The 12,814-nt window shown below is 40.2% G+C and overlaps 1 protein-coding gene across 1 annotated transcript in view; it reads right to left on the bottom strand.

The window, feature by feature from the left end:
- Window positions 1-12,814, bottom strand: part of emilin1b (elastin microfibril interfacer 1b) — a 39,842-nt gene that overhangs the window by 2,142 nt on the left and 24,886 nt on the right. Inside the window, exons 3-6 of the mRNA XM_039673107.2 lie at window positions 5,322-5,536; window positions 1,240-3,345; window positions 807-923; window positions 89-106 (exon numbers count right to left, since the gene is read on the bottom strand). Coding sequence (XP_039529041.2) covers window positions 89-106; window positions 807-923; window positions 1,240-3,345; window positions 5,322-5,536 — 2,456 coding nt within the window. The remainder of the gene's footprint in view (window positions 1-88; window positions 107-806; window positions 924-1,239; window positions 3,346-5,321; window positions 5,537-12,814) is intronic.

Raw genomic sequence — 12,814 nt, forward strand, 5'->3', positions numbered from 1 at the left:
CCAGACAATGATTAGCACACATCAAAATAACCTCAGTGCTTGACTAAGATATGGCTGCTAAAAAATTAAAGGAAATTTTAATACATACCTCGCTCTCCTCTGAGACCTAAAATAGGAGAAGGCAAAATATGTCATATAACATGACAAAAATGTCATTTTGAAATGAATCATCCTTATGTCATTCCAATGTTATTTTAATCAATGTAACACAAAAGGAGACCAGATATAAAAATCTGTCATTTAAAGCTACACTGTGTAACTCTTTTAGTTTATTCTAACCTATAAACACTTAGTTTCTTTCAAAAAATATATGTGCTCATTAATGTATATTTACTTCGTTCAAGTAATAAAGTATTCTCGTGAGTGTATAATATGCCATTGAAAATACATACGGGTAAGGGGTTCTAATGTCGGTCGCCATGTTGCCCCTCCATCTTGAAAGTGCATTAGCCAAAGAGGGATATACCCGTTAATTCAAGCTTTGCCTTTCGCGTTTACGTTTGAGTTAACACTCATGGACAAGGTCGAACTGGAAGCCATGTTAGTCTTGGACTACATTGGCCACAGTAGGAGTTAAAACGAAATCAGAATTGAGAGGAACAGAAACTAATATTCACTGTTCACTGGATATACGTTTTCACCGCTAGACGGGGGTAAAAATCACACAGTGTAGCTTTAAGAAAAACTCATAAAAGATAAGTATACAGCCGACCTCCAAATGAAGTACAGTAACGTAAAATAAAGTAATGATGACAAAGTCTTTTCTTCAAAGGTTATTATCCACATGACAAAAAAAGATGTCTCACCAGGAGGTCCTCTTGGCCCTGGAAATCCCTGAACACCTGGTGGTCCGTCATTACCTGGAGGCCCCTGTGGACCAGGGAACCCTCTTTCTCCTTGAGGACCTGGTGGTCCGGGTAAACCTATAATCAGAAGTGAATTTATTTAAAGAGTTTTTTTTTTGTTCTTTTCATATCCATCAGGGTTGTGCATGACTCAGGAATTTGGTCACTTTCAAATCATGAGAGTGAATTTGAATTGAATTGGCTACAGGAAGTTGAATTGGAAGTAAGGAAAGTAAAATACATTCTGTGTAAAATGAACTAGAATCCATTCTCAGTTTAATTCTGAAAAATGCACATATGCACAAATTTAGAATATATTCAAAGATGCTGTCAAATTGTAATTAATCTTGACATGACTTTTAAGATGATAGCAAATAAATAAAAAAAGTCTGACCTGTTAAGTCATTCTCAGTAAAGCTCTGGAACTCCTTGAGCACATGGACCATTGAGGAATTGAGTCTCTTAATCTTGCCGTGGATATCATCCAGATGTGTGTTCTGGAGGATCTCAATGAACCCGCTGTGTGAAATTACGGTGTTATTTAGGCCATTGACACAGTTCCACAGGCTAGACACATGTTTGTTCAGGCCTTCTTTGATCTTCTGGATATGGTCTGAGACAGAGTCAAACCGGCCACAAACCACTTCGAGTTTAGAGAGCCTCTTATCCAAACCATCACCAGTCCTCTTGCAGTCACCCATCTCAACCACAAAGTTGTTCCCAAAGCGGCGTACATCCTGATCGACGTTATCAAAGCGTACCCTACTATCTTCTATGTGCTCGGTCATTTCCTGCTGGATCTTGTCGATTTCAGAAATGATTTTGTCTTTGGTGTTCCCAAGGTCGGTGATAACGCTGTCGTGTTTCTGGACCACATGCTCTAGACCTTTTAGTGTGTCATTGATGGAGCTGAAGGTTAAGATGACCCCAGACAGTTCTCCCTGGATTGACGTGAGGTCACCGGTATTACTGCTGATGACACTGTGTCCATCCAGTGGTTTTTGTGGGTCATCCAAATGACCTGTTTCTGATTCCGTTCCAGTAGGAGTATTCAGGGTGATCTTGCATTGACCACTACATTTCTGCACCTCCTCTCTCAACTGATCCATCTCGTCCTGTAAACCAGAACACACGTCCACACAACCCGCCTGACCAGAGTCAAATTGCCCTTTGATGTGGTTCATTTCCTTCTGCCATCTGTCCATGGCATGGCTTGTGATGTTCTTGAGTTTCTTCAGATCATCTTCCACTGTGCTGCACACGTCACAGTTCTCAATCTCCATAACAATCCTGTTGAAGTGTTCCCCATTGTCTCCAGTTAGAGCTTTGATCTTGCGAACGTCATGGCTGAGGTTGATGACCTTATCCTCAAGAGAGTCACCGGACACAGAGAGATCCTTGAGTCGGGTGTCAAACCTCTTGATCTCATCTTCATTTGCAACGACTCTCCACTCCAAAGACTTCACAGTACTGCCCGGACTTGGACCAGAACTTGTGCCTGAGCACCCAGAGCATTCGCTTAACCTCCTGTCTATAAACAATGTTGTATTCTCGAGCCGAGACAGGCGTTTATCAAGATCAAATACAGTTTCTTTAACGTTTCCTATATCAAGGTCCATGTCATTGATTCTGTCGTCCTGGTTTAGAATACGATTATTGAATTCATTGCGAAGACTTCTGAGTTCCTGCTGGAACGAGTCTCGTATGTTAGTCTCCATATAAGCGCAGTTTTCCTCTGCCCTCTGAACAGTGTTGTTGAGCCGTCTCTCCAGGTCTTCTTGCATTTTAGGACCTTGTCCTGGTCCACCTATTTCTCCACCAAAACTTCCACCTCCTCCGGTTCCTCCTTGTTCCCCATTCACACGATTATTAAGCTTGTCATAGGCTTCCAATGTGGAGCTTATCTTCCTGTCCATGTCATTTAGTCGTCCTCTGATGTCCGTCACAGCGTCACAGCAGCCTTGCGACCGGCTGAAGTCTCGGCGCAAACCATCAAGAGTCTGGCGGTGACGCTGGTCCATGGCATTAATTTGCTTTTCCAGAGCCGAGATCCTCTCCCGATCTTGTTGCTGTTGCCGTCTTAGGTCTTCCACTCCAGACTGACAGGCAGAACAAGAAAGCGTCACTCGACGTTCAAGCTGTCTGAGGATTTCCTCCTTCAAAGTGTTGAAGTTGTTTCCTCCTTCTCCCCCAATGTCTAGATCATTGCTTCCACCCTTCCCATTCACAAGGTGGTTATTGATGCTGACTAGAGTCTTATCATGAGCTTGAGTACGGTTATCCAACTGATCAAGCTTGGTCTGAATGTTATGGATGGTCTCTTTCATTTCAGGCTGGGCTGCATCAGCTGGTGTTTTGCCACTATTAAAACCGGGTTTGCGCATTTCCTCCTGGAATTTCTCGTTCATCCCACGCAGAGTTGACTGCAGGTCATTTAGGTCTTTGGTCAACCTCTGGATTTTGTCCTCCAGTTGTTTCATCTTGTCATTGTCACCTCTCCCTGGGCAAAGATCAAACACAATACTTATTTTTAGACAGCAAGTAGTTAAATAGATTACAGATGGTTTGACAACACTATCTCACGACCAATTCGTACGAATTCGACGCATGATTAAAAAGTGGCTAATTCGTACTAATTCGTACGACCTCACTCGTACTAATTCGTACGATTTGTCTAAAACCACGTGATGGTTAGGTTTAGGGGCGGGGTAAGGGGAAGGTCATTCGTACGAATTCATACGAATTGGCCAATTCGTAAAATATGTACGATTTAGCAAAATCGTATTAATTCGTACGAGTGAGGTCGTATGAATTGTTACGAATTAGTCACTTTTTAATCATTCGTCGAATTCGTACGACTTGGTCGTGAGATCGGGTTGGGTTTGATAGACCCAGAATTCACAGTTCTGTCAAACTTTGGCAATGAAAACATTACTCTAAAAGTTTTTCTCTGCTCCAATGTTTTATTTCCATGAAGCCTCAGTTATATTTAGATGTTATCAAGTGTTTCAAAGATGCATAAGATGCAGATACAGAAGTACAGTAACAAGAACATCTATATGGCCAGAGTCTAGACACGTTTACATGGACATTTTTTGTTTCATTCAAATTGTATGTCAGCTTTCAAATCAATGGCAATTGCTTGAATGGTGGGTTCATTGTTATTAATGAAAAACAAAACAGAAAAAACAGTACAATGACAAACTTAAAACATAGAACTTTTATTAGATAAACGAATAAGCATAGCAGCTTCATTCTTGTGGTACTAAATTAAAAGTTTTAACTCCGGATGCTGCCACCTTCATCAGGCAAAGTTTACAGATTGCGTCATTAATGTTTGAAGGTTCCCAATTAGCATTGGTTTTAATTCAAAATATTGTCAAATAGGCCTTTTTACATTTTGCTTTGAAACCAATTATTCCCCCATCCAGCTCGTCTCACTCTCGTCACATGATAAATTAAATCTGAGAGCTGCGACTCTCATTCGGCTCACTCTGAATTGAGTTCAGTTCAGTTTTTATCTGTAGTGTCTGTTCTCTAACTGAACAAAATTATTTTTATTACTATAAAAAAATCAAACGACGGTGGGGGCGGTGCAAGTGATGTACTCAGTGTGCGGCTAAACACTGTGTACCGGTAACACGTGGGGGGGGGGGGGGGGGCATTGATTTTGCGACTTTACTTCCTGCTCACTACTGCGCAGGTCTGGTCCCGAGTTCGCTACTGCGCAGACTCAAGTTCCAAGATGTCAGCGCCATATCGGGTCACTCGCAGCTTCACTTCTGACCAATGGAAGAGAGCGAAGGGGCGTTGTCCATCTTTTTTTACAGTCTATGGTCATAAGCTTCAAAATTGGATTTTATCTTTTGACATGCGCACACTGCACGAATATACAAAGTTGCCTGCTGTTGGCGCGTACTAACCATCCTCCTTGTCTTTGTTTTAAAAACCAGACTTAATACTGTATGTATCTATTGTATTTGGGGTTTTAATTAGGATACGATGAGCATATGAAGCTTTATGGCATCCCAGCAAACACAAACCAAACAAGAACATTATAGGAACGTTTCATGTAGGTTATTTTTAATTTCCATTTTTATAACATAAGGAGAATGTTCCGGGAACATTCCCTTAACCTTGACAGATGAGAGTTCGAAGAAAGGATTTTTTGTGACGTTTTCCTGCACCACTTCACCGATGAGTGGAAAGAGAATTTTAGACTTAAGACGACAGTCATTTATTAAATTGAACAACATCAGCTCGTTTCATGCGTTCTAAGCCATTTCTATGTCATTGCACAGGTTTATCCCACCCCTCCCAAACCGATTAAAATTTCAATTGGTTTGGGCATTTTTATTCTTGTTGAGGGGTGTGCAAGGAGCATTTTCATTTGCATTGGACTTTTAAACAGTTTGTAATCGGAATGCAATTCTCCATTTGTAAATGCACCTATTGTTAGAGAAAACATTGACTTACCATTCCCTCCACCCTGTCCATGACCAGTACCAGTTCCAGTTTGTCCTGGTTGTGAAGGTCTAGGCCAAGGTCTGCTTGTTGAAATCTGAGTATCAGATCCCCCGTTTGGTCCATCATTACAGTCTTCTCCACTGTATCCATGGCAGCACTTCCACTCCATTTCTGTAACCATTTTGTAAGCCACCTTGTATCTGGGCCTCATGTAGGTCCTGTAACTGTAAGACAAATAAACATATAAATGAAAGCTTGACATTTTCTAGTTTGGACAAATTTAGCCATGTCTCAGTATTTCCTTACTTGCAATGTTTAGTATTGTGAAATACATGAGACCAAGAAAGAAACAAATAAGACCAATGATATGCTAATACAAATCACAAAGAAATAATACAATCAGTACAATCTAAAACAACAAAACTATCAAGGCCTAGTACACGGATTACCTTACAAGTCACCATTCTGTATATTGTTTAATACATTCCACATTAAACAGACCTTTTACAATAATCAAACTGATCCCTTCTGGGATGTTGCGTTGTAAGACTCTCTACTCAACAAATGAGTTTTTGCTCTCTACTCAACAAATGAGTTTTTGCTCTCTACTCAACAAATGAGTTTCATTTCGGTTCTAGTGAAACCAACACATCCAGACAAGAATACAGCCTGGATTGAATTCAATTTTTGGCCTAAGAATGGAGTAAGACATGCCATGTCTCTTTCAAAATTATGTCTCCGCACATTCATGTGATTTCAGCTAGTTGCTGCACAGACATATGCTGGCCAGCTGTATAAACGCTGTATAATCTGTTGTTCAACGAAGGGCTGGGTAGAAATGGTAGCAATGGTAGAAACAGTGTGTATCCTTAGATATGGCATGGATCACTCCTTTAAGCTATGGGATCTTTTTGTATATTTTATCATCCAGAAACCATACATCTACTTGTGGACGTGTAATAATTATGGCGAGGGGTTTTGAAAAACATTTCTAATAGAGAATTCTCATCAGAGCAATAATTCTGACCAGTTTGAATTTACAGTGTCATTCAAATAAACCAAAATATCAAGTAAAACATTGCATTTAGCCTTGAACCCGAACATCAGCACCATTAAAAGATGGAATAGCATTTTCTTTTTTTCCCAGGACTTTTGCTTATAGTTCTTACGCCACTAAATTCTTGTTTCCACGCTCTGTTTGTTCCATGACCCCCGTGAGAAGAAAAAGAGGAGAAAAAAGGGTCACCCTCTACAGAGTGAGTCCAAAAATAAGTGGTGGTATTTCAGTAGGTTTTAAGACTAATTCCTGTGGCATACTGGTTGTAGAGTTTGGAATGACATGCCACCTCATTCCATACATATTAGTGTGTGTGTATACTGAATTTAAAGGAGTTGGATTAAGCTTTTCCAGCTGGAGTTCAGCACGTTGCCAACAACTGGAAACCACCTCGCAACTGCGCAAACTTTCTAATCCTGGTGTCCTCAAACCACATTCTGTTTATCTCTCCATTTGTTGACATTAGGTTTACTATGTAAGCACAATGTTTTTAGTATTTCTTATGTTTTAATGACTCAGATTTCCAGTAAAATGTGGAGTGTTATATACTGTATGCTAGTGCCTATGAATGTTATGATGATGTGATCGCTTTCAACATCTGTTTCCAGTCTAAAGTTAGCTGATGTAGTACATAATGGTTCCACTTATTTAAAGTGCACTAAATAAAGGCCAGAAAAACAGACTTGCTTTTACTTTAAATCCTCTGACTGATATGAAGTCTGATAGGTGCATGTCAAGTCAAGTCACCTTTATTTATATTGCGCTTTTCACAATAAAGTTTCAAAGCAGTTTTACAGTGCAACATGAAAATAATTTTGTTTTGGCTGTATAGCAGATCTAGAAGGAATAGTGCACATATATATATATATATATATATATATATATATATATATATATATACACACACAAATACCATATTATTAGAGACAAGAGCAGCACGACCCAAGGAGGGATGAATACCATCTCTTTTCAACACGTCTTGTCTGTCCCAATTTTTTTTCTAATTGTCTATGAACCTATATTATTCTGCTGACACCACTTATTCAGCCAGCCACTGAGTGAGGATCTTATCACTCTGCTGACCAGGAAGGGGGCAAGAGCATATTACTGTGCAGACAGCGTACTTGCGAGATCACACACATCTTTAACGTTAATTTTAGTGGTCAAGGAACGATGAAGTCGAACATCAGTAGTGCCGACGCAAATAATGGACTATGTGCACGTTAGCATATGCTAGTTCCGGCTGCAAAACCGATATGGGGTGTCTAGTTTCCGGTAGCCTGATGGAGGACGTAGAGGATGTATGTTTCTCCAGATGTCTTGAACATTTGCCGAATATTACAGTCGATTATGTTCATCGACTGGCTAATGATTTTCCTCCAGCTCACCAGAGCAAGAGAGAAGGGGTTTAAATATTACATTTCTCAGTATCTGCATCATTTTGAAGGGAACGTTAAGTCACAACAACATCCATGCTCAGACTGATCTCATGAAATTGCGACACGTATCACGTATTTTTGGCATGCTATCAACACGCATAATCTCTTTTCAGCGTGTTTATGAATACCGTTGACTTAACGTTATTATTGTATATATATATATATATATATATATATACACACACACACACACACACAGTGTATATATATAGCATATGACCTACCTCAACCCCAACCTACCCGTCACTCCTACCATATCGCTCCCCAGATGTAGATCTACATTTTGTTTTGTTTCGCTCGGACATTTGACGGCGTTTAAGTTACATACGCGGTACACGTGGAATCACTCGGACATTAATGTTGCCATGCTACGTGCTCAAGCTATGCGATTTGGTAACTGTTCTCTCTACATTATAAAATGCGAAATCATGCGTTAGAAAGTGCATTTTCCAGAACAGTTTGTGTTGGCCATTGTTTTGTTTATGATGTTCAGAGGCTATGTTGTTGACAACCACTATCGTCATATAGATCAGTGTTGACAACCACTATACATGTCATACAGGGAGTAAAGGTATCCGACGTTGGTTCGTTCGTTATCAAGTTAGGCTGTTTAACACATATTAGGCTGTTCACACATATTTCTAAACAGGTCTCCCTTTCAAAATAGGTTCTAAACCCAGGGGCTTCTCCTGGTTAAAGGGTATAATATAATAAATAATTAGTAGCCTAAAAACTTCCTTCTAGTTGTCATGGATACGCAACGCTCCACTCGGTGAAGCGACTGCTTGGGTGCGGTGACAGAATGTGAAATATCGTTTACTTTTCACAATGCAGCAGCGCCTGGCTCCACCCAAATATGAGTGAAAACTGTGTTGGTTGACTTGACAATGAACAAACGAACATAGTTTTAGACAAATATATTTAGATAGCTAAGCTTTAGATAGCCGGTCCACTGATGTAGGATGTAAACAACGGCAACCGGAACCGAAGTACCCAATATCCGCCCTCAAGGCGGAAGTTAGCATTTTTCTCGTGCACATAGTCAATAATTTTAGATAATTTGCGATTAGCATTAGCCAGCACTTTTAAAGGAGCCGTATGTAAGATTGTGGCCAAAACTGGTACTGCAATCACTTTCAAATTAATGTAGAGCGGTGAATCCCCTTCCCCCTGACTCGAGGTTGCCAGATAGGCTGCAGGATCCAACATTTTTTGTATCTGCTGCAGTTTGTATCTGCAACCCGAATGCTGCCACACTACTGACTTTGTGATTGGTAGAGAGGGGGAGGTTGGAGCATCAGACCGAAACACAACATGACAACATCAACATCAGTTAAGGGCTGCAACTTCACTTTTTAAATGACAATATCCTGGCTGGACTACTGTTGTCAGTGATATAAGTATTTGAAATGAACATGATTTCTTAATGTCTAGTGACATATCAGGGCCATTATATGATTATTTGAAATATATTTCTTATATACAGCTCCTTTAAATGTGCTTTGATGTCAGGTGCTCGGGCTCCCGGCATACATGTGACTATAGTGGCTGGTGTCTCTATTTTTTATTTCTTCTATGTTCAGAGTAATAGAATCGGCTCTTTCAACAGAATTCTCAGTGAGTGCGGCATGTTCTAATCGGACCGGAAGAGTGGTGTTTAGACCTGCAAGTATGCCATCTCACAGTCACCCAGGGGCTCTACAGCCGGTACAGAACAATGTACAGACTTCACTAAGCTAGCCACAAACGCTATCTAAAGCCCTTGCATTCTTACTATCCTCAATTAAAGTTTGGATGCGTGTCTTCAGTCCTGAAATTCCTGCATTTATCACACGTGTAACCCTAACCGCTGACAGAGAATGCTATACATGTTGACACAGTATTTCCATTGACTAATCCAACTCAACTCAGTTGCACGCAAGAGCACGCGAGAGAACGAGAAGCACGTATGGCAGGTTAACAGGTAAGCGAAAGGCTAGTGCATTGTGCTAGCGATAGCGATTTAGATGAAAGCTAGCGATTTCAGATCAATGTGACTAACATTATTAGATAATATCAGGTATATTGTGATGATTAAATTATATTAAGCAGTATAAACGGCAGAAAATATAGAAAGTAGAGTTCTTTCAAAGCTATGTGGAGCTGCAAACGCAATTCACTCAGGCAGACAAGAAACCGCAGTGCAACAGATAGATAGCAACAAATAGATAACATGGATGTGCTATAGTGCAACACAGTCTCATGAAAGTGCGTATCTATACCACGATTGTCATTTCTCGTGGCATTTATACGGCAAAAATGTTTTTTGGGTGCATATGATACGCACTTTTTGCCGTATAATAAGTACGAAGTCCCCACCCCCCTTCCCCCTAAACTACCCGGGTGTTTTCAGTGCGTAGCATATGGCACGAGAAATGACATTCGTGCTAGATACGAACTTTTATGAGATCGGGCTCAATAGTGATACGGTAAAGTAATATACAACTAGCATTAAGCTAAATAACCTCTACTCAATATTATTAACTCGTCTTTATCTTTAGGTCATGTCCCAAAAATATACAAGCTGGCTGTAATAAAACCGCTCATTAAGAAACCGCAATTAGATCCAAATAACTTGGCAAATTACAGACCCATTTCAAATCTTCCATTTATGTCCAAAATACTTGAAAAAGTAGTGTCCGCTCAATTGTGCTCTTTTTTGCAAGAAAATGATATCTATGAAAAATTCCAGTCAGGATTCAGACCGCATCATAGTACAGAAACTGCGCTAGTTAAAATTACAAATGATTTACTTTTAGCTTCTGACCAAGGCTGTATCTCAATACTAGTCCTACTTGATCTTAGCGCTGCGTTCGACACTATAGATCATAAAATACTGTTGGATCGACTACAAAACTTCACCGGTGTCCAGGGACAGGCATTAAGCTGGTTTAGATCGTACTTATCGGACCGTTCTCATTTTGTCTGTTTAAATGGGAAAAAATCAAAGATAACGTCAGTAGACTATGGAGTACCGCAAGGATCGGTTTTAGGCCCTCTGCTATTCTCAATATATATGCTGCCACTTGGTAATATTATAAGAAAACATGGAATTAATTTCCACTGTTACGCAGACGACACTCAATTATATATTTCATCACGACCAGATGAAAACACTAACTCATCTAAAATGACAGAGTGTCTCAAAGATATAAAATGCTGGATGACGCGCAATTTCCTGCTATTAAATTCAGATAAAATGGAGGTATTACTTATTGGTCCAAAAAACTACTCACAAAACCTCTCGCAATACAACTTTAATATAGACGGATGTCCTGTTACTTTCTCCACTACAGTAAAAGACCTGGGTGTTATACTAGACCGCAACTTGTCGTTCGAAAATCATATTTCATATGTTACAAGAACAGCCTTTTTTCACCTTAGAAACATTGCTAAGCTACGTAACATGCTATCTATTTCTGATGCAGAAAAATTAGTTCACGCATTCATGACCTCGAGACTAGATTACTGTAATGCTTTATTAGCTGGTTGTCCTGCTTCCTCAATAAACAAGCTACAGTTAGTACAAAATGCAGCTGCTAGAGTTCTTACTAGGTCAAGAAAATATGATCATATAACACCGATTTAATCATCTCTACACTGGTTACCTATTAAGTTCCGTATCAATTACAAAATACTACTACTGACCTATAAAGCCCTAAATGGTTTAGCTCCTATGTACTTAACGGACCTTCTTTCGCCCTACAATCCAGCGCGTTCCTTAAGATCACTAAATTCAAGGCTTCTGGTCATTCCTAGGATATCGAAGTCCACTAAAGGAGGGAGGGCGTTCTCGCATTTAGCTCCAAAACTCTGGAATGGCCTTCCCGATACGGTCCGAGCCTCTGACTCGCTGACACAGTTTAAAACTAGATTAAAGACGCATCTCTTTAGTCAAGCATTCACATAATGCTTACCTTCTAGTCCTCTGTTATGCCATACGGAACCGTTTGCCACTGAAACTGCTTAACGCACCAGTGGGGCTCGACAGCCTTTTAGACAAACGGGTCGGCGCGTATGGCTGGGTTGCGGAGAGTTCAGGTTACGGAGAGTTTTGTGAGTTATAACGGAAATCATTATGAACATCAGCTATGCTAATTATTTCCCATCTGCCTTTCTGCTGTTATCTCGGGACGCTTGTCCCGAGAAAAATGGCGTTCGTCAGGTCCAGTTTTGTATCCAGCCTCTCACGGGGATTTCGGATGCCCCAACGCCTGTGATGAGACGACTCAACGCCTGTGAAGAGACGACTCAACGCCTGCGATATGTTATGGCGCCGTTTTTTTTCATAAACAATATTTATATTTAATATTTATATTTAAACAATATGAATGTAAGCCAGAGGAGAACTGGCCCCCGACTGAGCCTGGGTTCTCCCAAGGTTTTTTCTCCATCCAATCTGATGGAGTTTGGTTCCTTGCCACTGTCGCCTTGCTTTTGGCTTGCTATGAGCTTGCTCAGTTGGGGTTATTTAGTGTTTAGCAATGTTGTTGATCTGTGTTGTGCTACTTTCATGTTATCAGTGTGAAGCTGCTTTGATACAATCTGTATTGTGAAAAGCGCTATATAAATAAATGTGACTTGACTTGACTTGACTAAATAACATACAAAAAATAGCACACAACTTTTGGGTCTCTGGCACACATAAAAAATAGTGTGCGTAAACCTTAGGGTAGGATTGTAAAGTAAGTTCATACTTAAATTGGAACATAGCGTCCACACTAGAGGCTTAGTAACTACTAGCTTGGAACTAATGCTGTACTTAATTTGATTGCACCAATTGTTCTTAAGGCAGAACAAAGCTGTCAGGGTGTGGTTCAGGCAGAGGAACGAGGAGTCCGGAATATCGGTAAAGATTACTTTTAATATACAAAACACAGGCTGGAAGACAGGAATACGGGCACCACACAGGCTAACATCAAACATCCATTGACATCGACCGACAAAGACAGAGTAAAACTGAGCGA

This window comes from Pimephales promelas, chromosome 15 (assembly GCF_988280905.1).
Source record: "Pimephales promelas chromosome 15, fPimPro1.hap1.1, whole genome shotgun sequence".
Lineage (NCBI taxonomy): Eukaryota > Metazoa > Chordata > Actinopteri > Cypriniformes > Leuciscidae > Pimephales > Pimephales promelas.